Source organism: Lycium ferocissimum, chromosome 7 (genome assembly GCF_029784015.1).
Source record: "Lycium ferocissimum isolate CSIRO_LF1 chromosome 7, AGI_CSIRO_Lferr_CH_V1, whole genome shotgun sequence".
Taxonomy (NCBI): Eukaryota; Viridiplantae; Streptophyta; class Magnoliopsida; order Solanales; family Solanaceae; genus Lycium; species Lycium ferocissimum.
In genome coordinates, this window is record NC_081348.1 from 36015244 (window position 1) to 36036376 (window position 21133).

At 35.3% G+C, this 21133-nt stretch overlaps 2 protein-coding genes across 2 annotated transcripts; both read right to left on the reverse strand.

The window, feature by feature from the left end:
* Positions 1-4611: 4611 nt before the first annotated feature.
* LOC132064693 (7-deoxyloganetin glucosyltransferase-like) lies at positions 4612-8023 on the reverse strand. Its single transcript, XM_059457777.1, has 2 exons — positions 7460-8023; positions 4612-5690 (listed from the first exon to the last, which is right to left on the reverse strand). Exons 1-2 carry the CDS (start codon positions 7971-7973, stop codon positions 4753-4755), a joined length of 1452 nt encoding a protein of 483 aa, XP_059313760.1. The 5' UTR covers positions 7974-8023; the 3' UTR covers positions 4612-4752.
* Positions 8024-16734: 8711 nt separating this feature from the next.
* On the reverse strand, positions 16735-20455 carry LOC132064694 (uncharacterized). The gene is made up of 6 exons (XM_059457778.1): positions 20297-20455; positions 19464-19676; positions 18620-18715; positions 18284-18429; positions 17564-17783; positions 16735-17127 (listed from the first exon to the last, which is right to left on the reverse strand). The coding sequence occupies exons 1-6, from the start codon at positions 20429-20431 to the stop codon at positions 16936-16938; spliced, it is 1002 nt and encodes a 333-aa protein (XP_059313761.1). The 5' UTR covers positions 20432-20455; the 3' UTR covers positions 16735-16935.
* Between the last annotated feature and the right edge of the window lie 678 nt (positions 20456-21133).

A 21133-nucleotide genomic window follows, 5' to 3' on the forward strand; every position in this document is an offset into this window, starting at 1 on the left:
TTTAGTGGTAACAAAGGTTCTTCTACTAGTATAATTTTCAAGTATACGGAGAGCTTACACTTCTCAATAGAAAAAGGGAGCGAAGCAGAGACAGAAGCTTCTGTTATCCGTTCTCTTTCACTCACCACTAGTTTTCTGTCATGCCCTAAATTTTGAGCGGCGTGACCGGCACTCAGTGCCAAACTGGGCCTCGAGCGAACCACTCTAAATCTGAAACTCTGCTAAGGCCTACCTGCACATTGAAAATATCAACCAGCCGGCGAGGCCGTAATCTAGATATATATAAAAAAATGCTGTCTATCTCGTCTGAACTGGGCACACACACACCTAAAATATATATACACAATTGAGCAAGCGGACGAGGCTGCTATGTAAGCTGAACAACGAAACTGAGAGCCAACATGACTACATAATATCCCAACTACATAAAACCGGCTGCTGGACCTCTAGGGAACACGAGGCTGCGAAAGGACGGAGACAAGGCCCCGTCACACCCTATATATACATGTCAAAATAGCATACCACCAAAGGACTGCTGACTCGGACAGTGGGTGCATCGCGGTGAGTGGAAGGCTGCGGGTGAATCGTCTGTCCGACTACCTAAACCTACGGGCATGAACGCAGCGCCCCCAGACAAAGGGACGTCAGTATGATAATGTACTGAATATGTAAGGCAAGATAACAACTGAAATGAAATAACAAAATATACTCTGGATATTTCATGAAAGCATCTGGAGGTGCTCTACCTGGGTTGCCTCTCATCTGAGGCAAGATAACATCACTCTATAGATATAACTTCGTGACTCGAAGGTCAGACATAGATAACATAACTTTATAAATAAAACGCCGTGACTCATAGGCCAGGTATAATCAACTCCATGACCCATAGGTCAGGTATAAGCAACTCCATGAACTCTAGGTCAGGTATAATCAACTCCATGACCCGTAGATCAGGTATAATCAACTCCATGACCCGGAGGTCAGGTATGCGCAACTCCGTGACCCGTCGGTTAGGCAATAACTCCATGACTCGTAGGCCAGGCAACAACTCCATGACCCGTAGGCCAGGCAATAAATCCATGACCCGTAGGCCAGGCGTATACATATAATAATAACTCAAAGGCAACATCATAGCCTATAAACAACATATACGCTAATTATACCTCCTGACATTCAATCATCTTATGTAACTCAACTATTCTTATACTAGCTTTTAACTAGAGAGGAGTACTACACTAGGGTTATGGTAACCCAAGAACAATCTTCGTGAATAGCACATCTTTGTGCGAATAGTCAAAGAGGTCTCAATAGTAGGAATCTTAAGAAATGGAATCATCATCATTATTACCATCACAGAAACATCTATCTTTAGCATCATAAGAACTATGAGAATCATGAACTTCGAGCTTTTGGAAATAAGGATGTTATGGAATCCATGTAAGCGTTCATAGGAAAAAGAATCATGCGTTTAGAAAGAAAGGAAGTAGCCTTAACATACCTGGAAGCTTACTTCTCGACTTTTCCAGCTTACTTTCTGTCTTGCAATCTACATAAGATCATTCATACTATTGTTAGGTTCATTATCATATTCTTGTCGCCTTCAAATTAAATCCTCTTAAAATTTGCCGAAATTCGAGCAGCATCTCCCCTGTTTATATCCCTAGCCCGAAATCACAATACCAACAAAATAACAGCACCAACATCAACAACATTATTATCAATACCAAAATATTCCATAAAACATCCCACATGATGTTTGTCCAATTTCTCAACCAACAACTTTATTATACAACCATTTAATCACTCTATCTTCGTAAATAAACCAAAAGTAATATTAATAAGGAGAGATTCATACCTTATTTTTTGTTAAAACAGCGATATCTTCAATATCCACCTTGAATCCACCGCAAAACCGTACTAGAATCACGTCATGCGTTATCCGAGCTTCGATTAATACTCGCCACTTGAAAATCACACAAACCCTTAAGTTTTTATGACATAATTGCCCTTTATGTTGCTGAGCTTTAAAATCTGATTTTGGGTGAAAAATATGGGGTTTTCCCTTTTATAAGGTTCAAAAGTCGGGTCGGGAATCTTGTAGCGATTCTTGTAGCAAGTCGGATTCTTGTAGCACGCGTTTCTGCGTCATCGGCCCGAACTTGTAACGTCCATAATTCTCTACTCCGATGTCCTATGGATGAGCAGTTTGTTACGTTGGAAACTAGACTCGACAAACTTCATTTTAGGCTTGTGTTTCGCTTCGAAACACTTCATATGCTAAGAGATATTCTTCCCTCAATTTGGACCAAAATTTTCACACGAAATTTTACCCATCCTTTCTCCAAAGTCGTACCACTCCATTTCTTCCGCTCATTTCCTTATAAAACCTTCCGGTATACCTTATATACATCCTTCACTCATTAAATATACTTAATAATGCTTGCTCCTTATATTCCAAAGTGGTTTTACTTAACCATAACTCAACGTACTTATGTTTCAAATTTGATAAGTGCTTCTTCGAAGATACGGGGTGTAACATTTTCTCTCTCTGTATCTTATCTTTATCTATCACTTTCTCTTCCTATAGTGATGGTGTTCGAGCCATCTTGCATGCATCTCTACCATTCACAAAAACTCACGTAATGTTTTAAGAAACATTCAAAGTTAATATTTTTTCCAAATTCACTTTTCCTAGTAATCTCAATTTTTTATGTAATTCAAAAAATAATTTCATACATTAGTTTTGAATAGCTTAAATCTATTTTAAAAAGAAAAATTGCATGTGTCTTTTTTCAGATTCTCATTGTCTGTTTTAATTTTTACCACTAATTAGAATGTAAATGAATTGATATATTTGAAAAGTTCAAATTCATTTTGGGCCTTCAATTTTGAGACATAAAGCAATTGATTTAGCATTTTATTGCGCGGATTGGCCTTCAAAGGCACTGGTCTTTAATTTTTGCCCCTCAAATTCTTTGGGTTTTAATTTTTGTCCTTCGCCTAAAATATCTCGAGGTTTTGGATTCGAATCCCGGCTCAGTTAAAAAAAAAAAATTCACAAAACAGAGTTTCGTAGCAAAATTAGGCCTATTTGGGCAAAAGTTAGGCCTTTAAGGCAGAAGTTTGCAAAATTTCAGCTGAGTAAAGAAAAAAAAAAATTGCCTTAAGGTTAGTAGAGTTTGCCTTATGCCTGAAGGCAAAATTCTGCCTTAAGTAGAGTTTGCAATCAAACTCTGCCTTAAAATACAGTTTTGCAGGCAAACTCTACCTTGCGATATTTTTTTTTTTTTTTTAAATTTTTGACTGAGCGGCGTTCGAATCGGAAACCTAGGAGATTTAGACGAAGAGCAAAAGTTAAAGACCACTCCCGAATAAGGGTAGTCATGCAAATTGCCCTTTGATTTAGTGGCCTTGGACTTGAGTCGGTCTGGGCCATCTGTTTGTTTTGAAATTAATAAATTAGTTCTGCCTTTTGAAGCCTTTTAAAGTTTTATCTGTTTAATCTCGATTATATTCATTAAATTTTCGGGAATGCTTTCTCCAATCTCATCAGATTCACAATGGAAGAGGAAACAAAGATGTTATGAAGCACCACCACATATCTAACTCTGAATTCTTAATTGGTTCAAGATTTAAAGGGTTAGTAAGAAAACACAATGTATGGACATCGTGATGAGAAGTACTACTTCCCATACAAGCACCTTTTTCAAATACAACTTACACTGAGTGATGTGGAAAATAAGCTAATTGGCTTGTAATTTATCACGTAACTCGTGCTAAAATCATGTAGCTAAACTTCTTGCTATCACATATTATAAATGACGCGGCATATTTTCTTCAATCCTCCATGATAATCTGCCTGAAAAAGTTCTAAACACTGTTAAATGTAACTAATTTGGGTTTTATGATTATTAACTAATTGGTGCTGCCTATAATATTCCATCTCATTTAATCTTGTTGAGCACATGTAAATATGCTAAAGTACAGTGGTACGGGTGGAACGTAACTTGACTTGCCAATTGAGAGAGTCAACTGGAAACTTGCATATACGACTTTTATTGGCCTCACCACCAATTCTTAGTTAATTTACAAGCCTTTAGGTTAACTAACTTAAGTCCAAATTTGGATTTTTCACTTTAAGTTGAGCTACTAATTTCTCCGAGTCTTTAAATGAAGCTTAATTGGTCTAACGTCACGAACGCATGATAATTATCTTACACAAGTCTAACAAATATTTAGGTCCCAAAGTGTAACAACTCAACATAAATAAGTGCAATTATTACGTGCTAAAAACACTAGAGTAGAAACAACTTAAATAGCAATAAACATTTTCTAGACAAGTACCACCTATCTCGGCTTTAATGACGCAAATTTTTTAAAAAACATAAAATAAAAAAAATATGTCTAGTTTCTCATTTATATGTGTTTGATATGACAAACGTTTTGAGAACATTACTTATTTTCTCAATTTTTTTTTTTTTTTTTTGGATATTTGCTTGGACAATGAACTTTAAAAAAAAAAGATATTTAGTAAAGCTTGATAACGGTATTAGGAAATGGGACCATTTCCCTACACAAGTAGCCAAAAACACTAGCAAATAGAAACTATCAAGAGCTATAATGCACATGTCCATTATTACACAAGCATATTGAGACATGACACATTATTTTGAACCCCAACCTATTTCGATCAGCACAAACTTTGGATGAGTCGGATCATAAATCATTTATAACTTGACATGTTTAATACACCTAAGTTGAGTTTGGACCCAAAAGCACCTCATTAAACAATTTGTTAAAGTTAATATAAGAAGAACCTCCTGGACTAACAGCCTTCTCTGCTTCCTCTTTCCAATTCACAACTTTCAATTTCATTTTCTTTCCCTTTTTACCCTCCATCAATTCCCTCACAAGAATCTCAACTTCACTTCTCTTCAAATCATTTATTTCCATGCCCATTTCCCACTCAGTGCAACTGTACCTGCAATTCGTTTGTTGCTCCGCGAAAAATGGCCAACAAATCACTGGCACGCCTCCACAAACACTCTCTAACATCGAATTCCATCCACTGTGAGTCAAGAATCCTCCAATCGCGCGATGTTTCAATACTTTCTCTTGTGGACACCAACTAATTATCATGCCTCTGTCTTTAATTTCACTTAAAAAATCTTCTGGCAAATTTACAAAGTCCCCTGAAATTAAATCAGGCCTAATGATCCATAAAAACTGTTTCTTGCTATTAGCAAGTCCCCATGCCATTTCAGTAAATTGGTCTAAAGTCATCACAGTGATACTTCCAAAATTCACAAAGACAACTGAATTTGGCTCTTTTGTATCAAGCCATTCAATGCAACTCAAATCTTCTTTCCATAAATTTGAACCAATTGATTTGACCTTTTCATCATCAATTGTGTTATCGAGCATTAGTTGTAAAGGACCAATGGTGTAAATTTGAGGATGTATGGTGAAAAGGGCATTTAAGACAGTATGCTCAAAGGCATCAAATGTGTTCAAGATTATAGCTGAGGCTTTAGAGATTCTTTCAGTTTCATTTATGAAGAAATTAAGCATAATGTCATTGTAATCTGCTGTTCTGATGAAACTTGGGAAATCTTTTAGCCTCATATCTTTCATTCCGGGAACCCAATCTACTGTTGTTTCCAAATATCCGTTTGTAATATGACTTTCATCTGCATAGCGAGAGAAAAGAGCGATTAGCAAAAAAAAATAAAAAAATAGGAGTAATAATATGTGGGAGTATGAACAAAGACGGATTCAAGATTTGATTATCGTTTGAACTCGGAACTCTACCACAATCTATTTGGATTTGAAATAAAGCATCAAGCTATCAAGTACCTACTTCTCGATAAACATTTTATTTATTCTGTTTTTGGAAAACCAAAAATCTGGAATGCTCGACCATATGCTTAATTTGCTAAACGTTTAAATGATTCAGATTTTTTAATATCCTCTTTTAGATATGCATGCAAAATCATAGTATTGAAATATTCATTTTTCTTAAAACGAAGGCTTTTATTGATTTGTGGACTCCATATTGACTTGTTATAATAAATAATATACTCAGAGACAACTAAAATGGGCTTCGGAATGCCAAATATACCCATGGATATTCTCGTTTCTGAAAAATAGCATAATTAATTGACCACTCACTGGAAGCTGACCATTCATAAAAATCATTGATCTAAAGTTTTTTGTCTTCTCTAATGCTTCCAATTCGGTACTGTTCTCTCAACCACTCGTTTGCACTCCTATGACTCATCAAAGATATGGTTTCCTATGTCCATTTTTACTTGTCAATGTATTAATTTGACACGCCTATTAAGGAGCTAAAAATAGAATGACAATTTTACTATATTCCCCCTAATTATTGCTAAGTAATCCTAATGATTGAGATTAATAAAACATACTTTAAAAATTGTGCAGCCACTAAAAATTCCTTGAATTTTCCAACCAGTAATTAATAATAAGGGTAAAATAGCTATGACATGCTAAATTATCTCTTGATTTTCCAAACTAGATAAGTAAAAATGAACAATTATTTTTAGTATAATAAAAATGGACGGAGGGAGTACTATTTTTTACCTACCTAGATAGGAACAAAAGGAAAAATAATTTACTTTTAACAGTCGTATGAAATTTGCTGACTGCATTGTTCTGTATGAAAAAAGAGAGGCTCCAAGCCTCCAGCTTTCGGTTCTACAAGACCTTCAAATTTTATTGTGTTATGCATATGGTGTTTTCCAAGTTGATATTTTTTGGTAGGCGTGTTTTCCATGATTCCATCCACAAAACGATATATATTCCGGATCCTCCCACAGGGCATGTTCCAAATATCACTACTAAAAAATCTTAGTTTTATCGAGGGACGTCCCTCAGTATTTGGTACTGGGCACCTAGCTAATTTGAGCCTCGATAAACATTACCGAGGGGGACTCTTAGCAAATACTGATGGAGTCCCTCAGCTCATCCATCAGTACATATTTTCCTAGAAAGAATTAAATATACCGCGCGAGGGACTCCATCAATACATTAAGAAAACATAGTTTGGTAGTGATATATTATTTACCAAGAGACGGTCATTAGTATGTTAAATTTAATAAAAATTAAACATACCAAGGGAGCCTCGGTAAAGTCATAGTGACAGTATATTTAGCTAGTATGTTATAACTTTCTTAAACTCGTCCATTAATAAATGGATTAAGCTATATGTATTGATAGTGTAATAAACTTTTTACACTATTAATGTAACTTAATCTAATATACATAGAACGTTTACTTATCAGTTGTCATTTATTTTAGGTTACTCCTCGTAACTAAGTACATGTAATTACTTGTTTTGTTACCTGATTGTACAAAGATTTTTCACGCTCCGTACATAGAAAACTTGAACTCAAAACAAATGGAGGGACTACAACGTACGTAGACAAGTATTAATTACCTTTGAGAGGAGTATATCCTCTTTCAACAAGCTGATGATACTGCAGGTAACACATGAAACCACATGCACTACACGTCCAAAACAACACCTCCGGAATACCCAATTCTTCAGCAACTTCCAGCGTGAAAGTCATAATTCCGTCGGACATGATGCATGTCACAGGAACATTAATGGCTGCCACATTAATCTTGTTAATGAGGTCGCGAAATGGCTTCGAGCAATTCTTGGATGTAGATGCACAAAGAGAAGGAATATCTTGTGTGGCATCGTGGTCTGGACCGGCAGGGAGGCCATCCGGTATGGTCTCGAACCGGAAGTCAGGCAACCCGTCGAGGGAGTGGGGCCCATTGGACCGGAGAAGCCGGTTGTGGTTGAACTCAGTGTTAACAAAGGTTACGTAAATACCATTGTTGTGAAGAAGTTTGGCTAGTTTGAGCATTGGGCTTATGTGACCTTGTGCTGGATAGGGTACGCATACAACATGAGGCCTTTTGGAATTTGCAAAACTGGCCATTTTTTATTTTTTTTTGGCTCTGATAACTGGTAGTTGCAGGAGAGTGAGAAGGTTGTGGCCACTTTTATAGCCACATTGTAGATATTTCCTTTTTATTTTTCAAGGAAAAGTATTACAATAACTTCCAATAGGAGTATCATTTACTCCTAGCTAGTTAAACTGGACAATAAGGCCTTTTTCTAATATTTGCTAATTCCTAAATTCAGTTATTTCCCTTAGCTAATTGGGAAAAAGATATTCTACTATACTATAATTGGGGATAAGCACACAGCCAGAGGCGAATTTAGGTATAATTTTTGGGTCACGTGAACACATGGTCACTCGATTAAACTCAATAAATTATGTGTATAATTCTGAAAATATATCTAATATTAACTGAAGGAAAACATGGTCAACATATCTAATTCTGTGTTTTTTTCCTCGAGGTCTCGGGATCGAACCTGAGCTCCTGCACGTTTTATGTTTATTTTTTCTAAAGCAGCCTTTTAACTTTCCTTTTTATATTATTCTAAATTATTTTTCTTCTATAATTCTAATTACCCTTTTTTTTTTATATTACATCTAATGAATCCCCCCCCCCCCCCCCACCCCCCTTATTTCTAATTACCCAAGTCTCAAAAGGCAAAAGAAATTTAAAAATCCCATAACTAATAGTTAACCCACCTTCTTGAAATTCTGAATTCGCCTCTGCACACGTTAGGTCAATATACTATAAATGGGGATAAGCACACAGCAGGTCAGCATGCCTGCTTGGCATTTTAAGGATATTTTCGTAATTTCAGGCAAAATAGAGTTATATCACTGGTCAAAAAGGAATCTTACCATAGCTAGAGTGTAATTTCTTGAGTACCTTGACTAAATTGTCCCTTTGCTAATGTTAGCATCCACAATCTTACTTTTTTCCACACAATAACTCTCCAGCCCACACGTGCCCAGCTTTTTGTTGAACTTTTGCATGCTTTGGTCAATTGGCCCTTCTATTTATGTCAGCAGCTATTATTATTCCTTCTTACCAACGGGTCATTACCAACATTACTTAGTCCAAAAAGGATTAATTATCTATAAAATAAAGTAATATAGATCAATATTTTCAACTCTTCTTATCATCACCTTCAAATTTTAATCAAAGAAAATAAAAAATAAAAAATGATTTTCTGAGGAATGTTAAAAGTATTTGAAACATTATGGAATATATAAGAATATGTTATTACATTTGAAGTAGTAGAATGCATCTTATTTTTTAGGGATAATGCATCACTTTAGAGTTTAATGTTATAGAAAATTTATAAATTTACTCTGAGTTGAATCTTCTTTTTTTTCATTAGCAAAGTTAATTTAGTTTTCTAAACATATCTTGTAATTTTATATAACTTCTTATTTATTTGTATAACGTTGAGTTTTGACTTGTGAATTTAACTTTTATTTTATTTATTTTATAGGACAAATTAGATTATAGAATTACAGCATTTTTGGTACTATGTCCGTCCTAATTAATGTGGCACCATTTTTTACTACACACAAAGTTTAATAAAAAGAACACTTGACACTTGTGGTTTAAAAGGTATCATACATACTTGTGTGACTATAAATCATCTTATTAAGGATAAAATGAGAAGCTTGAAGTCAAAATTATTTCTACATATCAAAAAGTAAAATTCATTTTGAGACAAAGAAAGTATTTCTTGGAATAAAAGTATTTTGAGTTCATTCAACATCTTATTCATTTTAGCCAAATTTTCATTCAATTAATCATTAAGCTCTATTTGGGGTTTAAAACTTATCATAATATATATTCTATAAGAAAAAAAGAAACAAAGAAAAAGAGATATTAAATAAGCGGGGAACATCCGGGGAAAAAAGCACAAAAGAAAATTGATATATTACTTGCTTTTACAGTTTAAGATTTCGAGTTTAAAGTAAAAAAGAACGGAATAATATAATCACAAATTGAAAATTTAGAAAATTGGTCTACGTCGAAGTAGAGATGGTTCAAATGTTAGTTTAATTGATCAGGACAAAAGTATATTTACATTCCTATTGAGTGCACGCAACATAAAAATTAAATTGAAATAAGCAAAAATAAAATTGACTTTTTAATTTTTTCTTTTTTCATTAGCGATCGAAACATTAATGAATCATATTGAAATTGAAATACTTGGGCCCGTGCGCAGCACAGGCGTTCTTCATCTAGTACTATACCTCCAATAGAAACAAGAAAACGCACGGCTAAGTAGAACATTCAACATTCTTCGTAATTGTATCTAATAGTACTCCCTTAGTTCCAATTTGATATTTTTTGTTTTTTGAAATTCAAACTGTGTGAACTTTGACTAATATTTCAAAATATATTTTTCATCAAAGAGAAGAAGTGTAACTTATAGTAGTACTTTTCTTGTAGTCTTTGAAAATCTAAATATTAAATTAATCTAATATTAACTAGAAAAATTAATCAAATTAATTTTTGACTAAAATTTTACTACCGCCGTGCCTACTCACTCACAAGCCTAATCCTATAGCTGCCTCTCCTCCCCTACCTGGGTGTTTGTTCCAAACTTTAGGTTTTCCCAAACTTTTAACTTCTTCACTTAATGAGTAATATTAGTAATTCGAAAAAACTAAGTTATATAGACTAATAGTGATTTTTTTATTTTTTTTAACGCTACTAGTGTTATTTAACCTCTTAAAGCAGGTTAGTTACTATTTATTCTAGGTTGCCAAAAGAAGCGGATATATAGTGTTATATATGGATTCACGTGAATTCAAAGTAATTTTTGTCTATATTATGCATATGTATGATAAGAAATTCACTAAATATTTGATTACAAACCCAGTTATTATCCTATATTAACTTGAGGTCACACAATAAATACCCATAAATCTTAAATTTTGGAATGCCTATTGTTATCAATCAATATTATTAGATAGACTTACATGTAATTAGTTTTTAAAGGACTAGACTGTATAAAGTTTATACATCATTAAAACATAAAACTTAAAACACCTTGCAAAATAGGCAAGTAACTTTTTACAACATATAAATTGCATTGATGGTATAAAAAATTATTTGCTTTATGAATTATGAGAGGTGAACCCTTTAGAAAGATGACCATATAGAAATGTCAATGAATTGCCTTTTCGACACTAGAGATTTGAGTGTGACAGATAATAGTACTTCTAGAATTATGAACGATTATTATACTTGGGAAGAAAGCCGCGATAAAGATGTTTGTCTACGTCCCTTTCTGGTTTTCTAGAGTAAATTTCTTCAATGATCACTCATCTTATGAAAATTATGTAGCAAAATTATTTTATTTTATTTTGTATTAATAAAGTCACTCGATTTGTATGTTGTATTTTAAAAAAAATTACTATTGCTTGATTATGAACTAGATTCACCGGAAGTACTTGTTGGCATTTTAAATTTTAATTTATATTTCATGTAGGACCCAACATTTTCGGTCTCATCAAAATTAGAAAGTACTTCTCTATCGAAAAAGTTATTAATCGGATAATTACAACTCAAAACATACTTGTTGTATTTAAAGACGTAATTAAGTTTTTTGTAGCTTTCTTCACTTGACAATGACTTAAGGTAGAGAGCACGACAATTTTTTGGGGGTAATGATGGAGATCCGCTAGTGAAACACCCATCTCCATCCACAAGCCAAAATCATCTCCATGACCACCACTGAAACATAGATTATCATATGAGAAAATGACCTAATAATACTACTTAAAACTATATATTACAAATAATAAGGATATTTTTCCTTATTTACAAAACATAACAACTTAATTACAAAATATATCAGATTTGAAAAAATTAAAAGCCATCCTTTCCTTCCCTTTTTCCCCATTCTCTGTTTCATCCAAAACAGAGCTACCCCACCCATCCTTTCCCCTTCTCCCCATTCTCTGTGTCCTTCGAGAACTCCACCGCACCACCCTTCTCTTCCCCTTCTCCCCTTCTCCGACGTCTTCTTTGACGAGTTCAGGCCACGCTCCGATGGCAGATCTAAACAAACACGATTTGGAAAAGCGCAGATCTAAAAAAATGTAGATCTAGAATAATACTGAGAAAATGAAGCCATTTTTCAAAGTTAGCAACTGTAACGACCTGCTTGGTTGTTATGCGTGCTTTGACCATTCTATCCTTGCTAGTACTTCCCCGAGGCTAGAAATGAGCGGACCTAAATAATTTGGTTGTGTTGTATGTTGTGTTTTGTGACTTGTAAGTGACTCTGTGATGTGTTTTTAACTTGGTTTGGTTGTTGGCTTGTGTTCATAGGGCCTTAGAATGATTTTGAGAGACTAAGTATAAAATTGTTGGAATTTCCGTGCTTACTAGTTCACAACGCCTCGTTGCAGCGAGATCGTTGCAGTGAAGACTGGGTTCGGTGCAACGAAGGGTGGGAAATTCCCAGTGTTCATTGCAGCGAAGGACCCGTTCACTGCAACGAGTCCATTGCAGCGAGACTTGGGTTGCTGCAACGAAGTCCCCTTAAGTCTAATGACGAGTTTAAGTAGTTATTTTGTGCCCACACTTTTCATAATCCCCAAAACAGTTCCCAAGAGCATAGAGGCGAATTTCTAAGGCTAAGGCACTATTCTCCATCAAAGGTAAGCCTTAATCACTAACTTTCTTCTCTTAATATTCATATTAGATTCTTGTTTCAATCAAAAGACCCTTTACGGTAATTGAAAGTAAAACACAAACACCAAGAAAATCCTAGAATACTAATGGGTTATTGTTTACAACAACAACATACCCAGTGAGTCCCACAATGTGGGGTACGAGAGGGTAGGCTTGTCACGCGAGACCTTACCCCACCTTAGGTGGGGAGGCAAGGAAAACCTCGGCTCGAAAAAGCATAGGAAAGGTTAGATACGGGTAAACAATTCAAAGCAATTAAGAAAATGAAAACAACGAAAGTGAATAAGCCATGATAAACCATTTTGTGCAAACGGATACTCGCGAGAAATCAAGGGACAAGAAACTAAAGATCAATGCAACTACTCGCAAGAAAGGATAAACGCGACTACTGCGCGCTTCTACCACCGATGCGAGTCCTCCATACCCTCCTATCTAAGGTCATGTCCTCGGTAAGATGAAGATGAGTCATGTCCTGTCTAATCACTTCTCCCTAATACTTCTTCGGCCTATCTCTGTCTTCTTCGAAACCGTCACGCGCCTTCTCGCACCTCCGCACTGGGGCATTTGTGTCTCTCCGCATCACATGCCCAGACCATCTCAACCTCGGTCCCCCACCGAGGCTACTTCTACCTTGTCTCAGATATCTTCATTCCTAATCCTATCACTCCTAGTGTTCCCACACATCCATCGCAACATTCTCATTTCCGCCACTTTCATCTTCTGAACGTGAGATTTCTTCGTGGCGACAACACTCCGCCCCATACAACATAGTCGGCCTAACCGCTTTGTAGAACTTGCCTTTGAGTTTTGGTGGCACCTTTTTGTCGCCAACACTCCGGAGGCAAGCCTCCATTTCATCCATCCTGCACCAATACGGTGCGTGACGTCATCATCAATCTCCCTATTTCCTTGTATAATAGTCCCAGGATACTTGAACTAATGGGTTATTGTTTATTTTCTCATCCTAGGAAGTGATAATCCCCACTCTTAGATGATTAACCAACATTAAACAACAATAAACTAATGGGTTATTTTTTGTTGTTGTTTAATGTTGGTTAATCATCTAAGAGTAAGGATTATCACTTCCTAGGATGAGAACTGGTTATTCAATGATGGAAATTGCTTGTTCAGACCTAGGGTTTCAATAAAAATGAGAACTTTGGCTAAAATCAGATTTGTAAGGTTGAGTTGATTATAAAACCCATAAATAGAGTTAATATGATTGTTGAGACTAGAATTAGGATGAATATGTTTCTAAGGAAAGCGAACCATTGATTAAGGATAGAAGTGGAGGGGCTGTCTTCCCCAAATTGTTATTATTGAGTTAATGCTCATGATTAAGGATAGAAGTGGACGGGTTTTCTTCCCCAAATTGTTATTATTGAGTTAATGCTCATTTACTTACTTAGCATTATGATTTCTAGACTTTGAACATTCTGAGGCACTGCGAAAGGGAAAGGCTATTGCGAAGTGATTCCATTGCTCAAATCTGCTTCGAGGTAGGTTATGGTTTACTTTAGTTAGACTTTGATTAGCGAAACGTATCTATTATGTAGAATTGACCGGAGAAAGCATGACTAGGTCTTCGGACAAGATGTATGGTTGGATATTATCTAGGTTGGTATGACTTATGATTATGTGGGCTTTTCGCCATTACTTTATGTATTAATAGGTGGTGTATTTGTTGTGATATGGGAAGGAAGGAGTTAATATGTATACTCGTGTTGTTGGGTGTGGCTTGTGGACCTGTTATGGTGATTAGGTTGTTACTTTAATTCTTTGCGTTGTGATATACTTTGCACTCCTCTCTCTCTTGTTATGACATTTATCATCGGAGGAAGGAAGGAAATGATATTAGGCCTTAATCCTGTTGTATAATTGTGATGATATCATGCATGGCATACATTCTCATTTCACATGTATATTGATATCGAATTATGACTTGGTGCTGATGATACATGAGAAAATGAAGCACTTGGTGTCACAAGACTTAGTTGTGAGGTGTATTTGCTATACTTGGAAGTAAAGGGTGTTATAGACTCTTTATGACGATTGAGATGGTTTGTATGATTCATTCCATAGTAACAAAATCGTAAGAAATAGCTACATACAGACAAACAATAACTACATTTACGCCTCAATCCCAAACTAGTTGAAGTCGGCTATATGAATCCTTCATGTCCATTATGTTACACACAAAATCATAAAAAAATCAAGTATTACAAAATAGGAGCTAGAGATTAAAATAAGTAATTGAACAAACGATGAAACAAACTAATGACTGCAACTACGTCCATGCCTCAATACAGACTCGCTGAGGTAGCCATACGAATTCTCTATATCCATTCCATTATATACAGATTAAAAAGATCTAGAGATGATAAGGTGAACACGCGCTAACAATATAACAACTACTACTACACCACAATCTCAAACTAGTTGAGGTGAATTCTCCATATGGATTGAGGGAACAAGCAATACAAATGGAGCTAGGGATGTTACAACTGATTTTTCAATTAAAAAAAAAAAAAAACTGAGTTTGAGAATCTAAATATTAATTGTAAAATATTAAATTAATCTAATATTAACTAGAAAAATTAATCAATTTTACTACCGCCGTGCCTACTCACTTACAAGCCTAATCATATAGCTGCCTCTCCTCCCCTACCTGGGTGTTTGTTCTAAACTTAAAGGTTTTGCCAAACTTTTAACTTCTCCACTTAATGAGTAATATTAGTAATTCGAAAAAAAAAAAAAAAGTTATATAGACTAATAGTGATTTTTTTTACGCTACTAGTGTTATTTAACCTCTTAAAGCAGGTTAGTTAGTGTTTATTCTAGGTTGCAAAAAGAGGCGGATATATAGTGTTATATATGGGTTCACGTGAATCCAAATTAATTTTTGTCTATATTATGTAGATGTATAATAAGAAATTCACTAAATATTTATAAATATTTGACTACAAACCCAGTTATTATCCTATATTAACTTGAGGTCACACAGTAAATACCCATAAATCTTAAATTTTGGAATGCCTATTGTTATCAATCAATATTATTGGATAGACTTACATGTAATTAGTTTTTAAATGACTAGATTGTATAAAGTTTATACATCATTAAAACATAAAACTTAAAACACCTTGCAAAATAGCAAGTAGCTTTTTACAACATATAAATTGCATTGATGGTATAAAAAATCATTTGCTTTATGAATTATGAGAGGTGAGCCCTTTAGAAAGATGACCATATAGAAATGTTAATGAATTGACTTTTCGACCCGAGAGATTTGAGTGTGAGAGATAATAGTACTTCTAGAATTATGATCGATTATTATACTTGGGAAGAAAGCCGCGACAAAGGTGCTTGTCTACGTCCCTTTCTTGTTTTCTAGAGTAAATTTCTCCAATGATCACTCATCTTATGAAAATTATGTAGCAAAATTATTTATTTTATTTTGTATTAATAAAGTCACTCGACTTGTATGTTGTATTTAAAAAAAAAATTACTATTGCTTGATTATGAACTAGATTCGCCGGAAGTACTTGTTGGCATTTTAAATTTTAATTTATATTTCATGTAGGACCCAACATTTTCGGTCTCATCAAAACTAGAAAGTACTTCTCTATCGAAAAAGTTATTGACCGGATAATTACAACTCAAAACATACTTGTTGTATTTAAAGACGTAACTAAGTTTTTTGTAGCTTTCTCCACTTGACAATGACTTAAGATAGAGAGTACGACGATTTTTAGGGGTAGTGATGGAGATCCATCAGTGAAACACCCATCTCCATCCACAAGCTAAAACTATCTCCATGACCACCAGTGAAACACAGATTATCAGATTAACTTAAAAACTATTTAGGGTAGATTATTCATAATTAATAATATTTGTAATCTAAAAATAAGCAAGGAATTGATTGTATACAAGCTCATTGCCATAGAGGAAAAAGTTCTACCTCTATAATTTATTTATTTTTAATTATTTTATTAGATAGGGGGTCGGAGAAGGGAAAATGGGGAGGGGATTACAAGTTGGGGAATCGAAGCCTATAACAAGGTGAAAGTTGGTGGCCAATGGCGAAATTTCTTAGGACCTCTCCTCTACCTCTATAACTCCATTCTTTTATTCATGTACAATTTCTTCTTTTCCCCATTTTTCCTTATTGTATTTCCTTTCTGAATTTCATTTGAATGCACTCGGGGCACATAATGTGTTCAGTTCAACTTATAGCTTACAAACCAGCAAAAGGCCATCAAAAAGACCACCTAATAATCTGGTACCTAGCTGTTTTGTCCTGCTGACTTAATTCACAGGCGCAAATTGTTGATTAATCAGTCGTTGAGACCCTTCAACAATCTTCTTTAGCACTTCCCCAGCAGGTAGAATTTCCTTGATAAGACCAATGCTCTGACCAGCATACATCGCCATGCTTTCAATATCGCCGGTAGTTGTGGCATTTGGAACCGTACCAGCAAAGCGACGTACCTCTCTTTCCTGTTCAAGAAAGAGTGTGAAACTGATTATATTCTTAACAAGAAGCTATAGATGAAAGAAATTCACTCATTTTCTAATCAACAATAATAACTATGCCTCAGTCCAGCAAGTTGGTCAGTTATATGAATCCTCACAGTCTATGCCGCTCCATTTAAGTTCATTTAAGTCCAATATTATATAAATATAAACTTTAAAGTTACAATAGTTAGTGCCCCTAGATAGTCTACATACTCCTCCCAAGATGAAGTACAGGTGCGCATAGGATCAAGTATAAAATGATAAGATGTGCTGGTATCAGTTGCAAATAGAAAACTAACAAGTTAAGAACATTCTAATTCTTAGTAGTCAAAACGTAAAAGGTGGATCACGCAGTGGAAATTAATATGATAGGAACATTTTCAAGATTTTGTTAGGCAGAACATAACGGGATACTCACCCTGCCATGTATGATTGTGCGGCCAATGACAGGTTGATTTGTCTCATTCTCATGACTTGGGAGCGCCTTCCATTCCATGAAGAACGGGGTTGCCAGAACACGCTGTGGTGCCCCTGGCCACCTTGCGCGACCAAATATGTCTGTATACTCTGTTTGATCAAATTCAATCAGCTTCCTCTTGTATGTTGGGTGAGCATAGCTTTCCTCTGTTGCTAGAAACCTGAAAAGGTATAAGAAGTTAATAACCTAGCAATTGTCAAGGACATCATTCCATCTATACTGTCAGGGCCAAACAGTTCAGAATAGAATTTGAAGTCCAGAACTTATTCATTCACAAATCTTGATGCCTCATATATGTGAGTGTAAGATAAAAAAAAATCTTTTGAACAAATTAGAATTCACATTGACCCACGACATCAAACCTACAATGATGTATAAACAACAAGATTTCCTGTGTTTTCTGAGTTAGAACAAGGCAATATTTCATGTTAATCCACCAGTCAGTTACATTTCTCAAATAGGTATACAAATATTTATCCTCTAAAAATGCACATAAGAAACTATAAGAGGGCATGGCAAAATGCAATCCAAAAGTGAGAGCTGGCCAGCTACATGGCCTCAAAATCTAAACAGCAATAGATCAACACGATTACCAGAGAGGAAGCAGCTACTGATAATAGATTAAACAACTTCAAATTTTAGAAATTAAAAGCTCCACACCTGGTACCTAATGAAACACCCTGTGCACCAAGGGCCAGAGCAGCAACATAACCACGCTCATCTACTATTCCTCCAGCAGCAATTACTTCAATGCCAAGACCACGAACAAGATCTACTACTCTAGGCAATAAGGTGATTAAGCCATCCTAAAAGGAAATCAACCAAGTATGTGATGCATTGTTCGATAAGTAATTTTATAAAAGAAAGTGGCATCTGCAAAACGGACGAGGGCGACTTCACCAGAAACAACTAGGATTTGGTTGGTTGGTTTGGGTTGTTGGGGGGGGGGGGGGGGGGGGTTACTAACGCATATCATGACCGTGATCACCATTATACCTGCCCAATTACATGGCCTCCTGCTTCCCGACCTTGGACAATAATTGCATCTACACCAGCATGAGCAGCTTTCTTTGCTTCTTCATAGCTGCCAATCTTAAGAAACAATGCATGTGATTCATAAGCTACATTTCAGGAAAATAGATGAAGGTACACTATCTATTCTTTCACACATGCAGAGTCTCTAATCTAAAGCAAAAGGTCGAAGCCACCTAACTTGCAGAAGCATTAGCTAAGAATAGAATACTTCGAAGATATGACTAAGACATACAACACTTACGCCTCAACCCCAAAAAAGTCGGGATCGCCTATATGAATCCTCAATGACCATTTAAGTTTATCTCAGGCCAATACTAAAAGAAATCACTGGATATAAATTTTCAAAATATGTAATACCATAATATTAGTAATCATGAACACCTACACCTTAAAATTAACTTGCAAGAAAGAAATAACTCATAAAGAAACAAAAATAGGAGTATATACTATTAATTGATATTCTTACATAATTCAACTACCAATATACTGTAAAAAGGGCTACTACAGTAAACGAATTAACTCATTTGAACTTCTTTTTGTACTTTGCTCATTTCTAAGAATTCGTGTATCGTTTTGGTGAGGAGTTACTTTCATTGATGAGCTACATTTCAACTAGAACAAAGTTCCTGAGCCATATAGAGCAATTTAAAGCGAGTCTCCACTCTAATCAAGTCAAATAGATTCACAAAAGGATCCAAGATCATGTAATGCCATTAATTAATGATAGGGAGAAATGCAATTTTTGTGATTCCAATGACAAAGTGTGCATTTTGAAAATTGGAAAAAAGTTGTGTTGAGAACTTACTTGGGGCACAACTTTGACCCCAGCTCTGTGAGCTTCAAGAACCAACTCCTTTGAGCATTCACCCCAATAAAGCTGCAGTACTGCAACCTTCTCATCAAGTATGGCTTTTACATTTTCCTTGTGAGGAAATGCAAGAATAACACCTATTCCAAATGGTTTGTTAGTTAAGGTTCTAGTCTTCCTTATGAGCTCCCTCACATAATCAGGATCTTCCTGCCACACAAATATTAACAGTTAGAGTCCTCTAAACTTCTGTCTAACCAAAGACGTGGTTGGAAATCAACTGTCATTTTGTCCTGTAAAAATGGGGTTCACTGTACAGTTTATTCTTTGCTTATATTTTTTTTTTCTTTCTTTAATTTGTGGGCTGGTAAGAGGGGACTGAAATTAAGCTTCAACTTTTGTACACTGACAATTTAACTAGTAAAAAGCATAAAACAATCAGAAATCTTGCCGAATAATTGTAACAAATCTTGATATTTGAAGGGTTCTCATGTGATAACTTTGGGCAAAACACAGGAGACATGTTGGCTATATAAATAAATGAGATTTATACCTTAGGATGCGTTTTAGAGCCGTGCAAAGATATAGGAATTGCAGCATGATATCAGTTTGGTGAATTTGGGTATTGCATTTCAATAATCTGTTTCTGATAGAATAAGAATTTAAATTCTACACAACACTATAGGATCACCCAAAAGATAACAACTAAGTAACTTGAAAAATTATATAAAAATCAGGTGCTACAATGGAGTACATTACATTAATAGTGTAAAAATTATTTATGCGATGAATAAATTAAAAGAGAGAAGAAAGAAGAGGAGGAGAAATACCCAATCAGGAACTCTGAGAAGACCAAGACCACCAGCATTAGCAACAGCAGCAACAAGCTCTGGGCCTGATATATCAGGTCCCAAAGGTGCTTGCACTATCCCATACTCAAAACCCAATATTCCTCTCCAACCCATACTCTTTTTTTTGCCCAAAATAGGTAACTATGAGGTGAACCTGACACCAATATTTATACCCCATACGACAATGACAAACGGCTTCACTCTTGTCACTATTCATTTTTTTAAAGTACGAAACAAAGTTGTCGACTAATTGTGATTTATGCGTAAGCCACTACGTCTAAAGGTGACTAATGAAGACAAGAAATGGACGAGTGTCAACATTTGGAATATTATATGTGGTGGGTCAGATTCAATGCTTTCTGGAAGTGGCGTGCGCGTGTAGGGTACGGGGTTATAATTTTTTACCTGTCCATAGAAATTAGCTGGGGAGAAATTGCTACTAAGTTCATTAGAGTAACATCGGTACTCAGCGGCGGGGTCAAGATTTTCACCGAGGGGGTTCAAAATATAAAAAAGTAATTGTACGAAGAAGTCTAAGGGGGTTCAACATCTACTATATATACATAAAAATAATTTTAACCTTGTAAAAATAGTATTTTTTTTCCGTCGAGGGGATTCGGATGAACACCCTCGACATAGTGTGGCTCCGCCACTGTCGGTACTTCATATAAAATTGAAACACTCTTGTGATAATGTTAATTATTCTAAGGGATATCTCTTAGATGATACTTACTCTTAGCCGGCTCAACTTTTTTAATAACTTTAATATAGAGGTTAATCAATTCTTTTCAAGTCTAACCACTAATTAATTTGTGA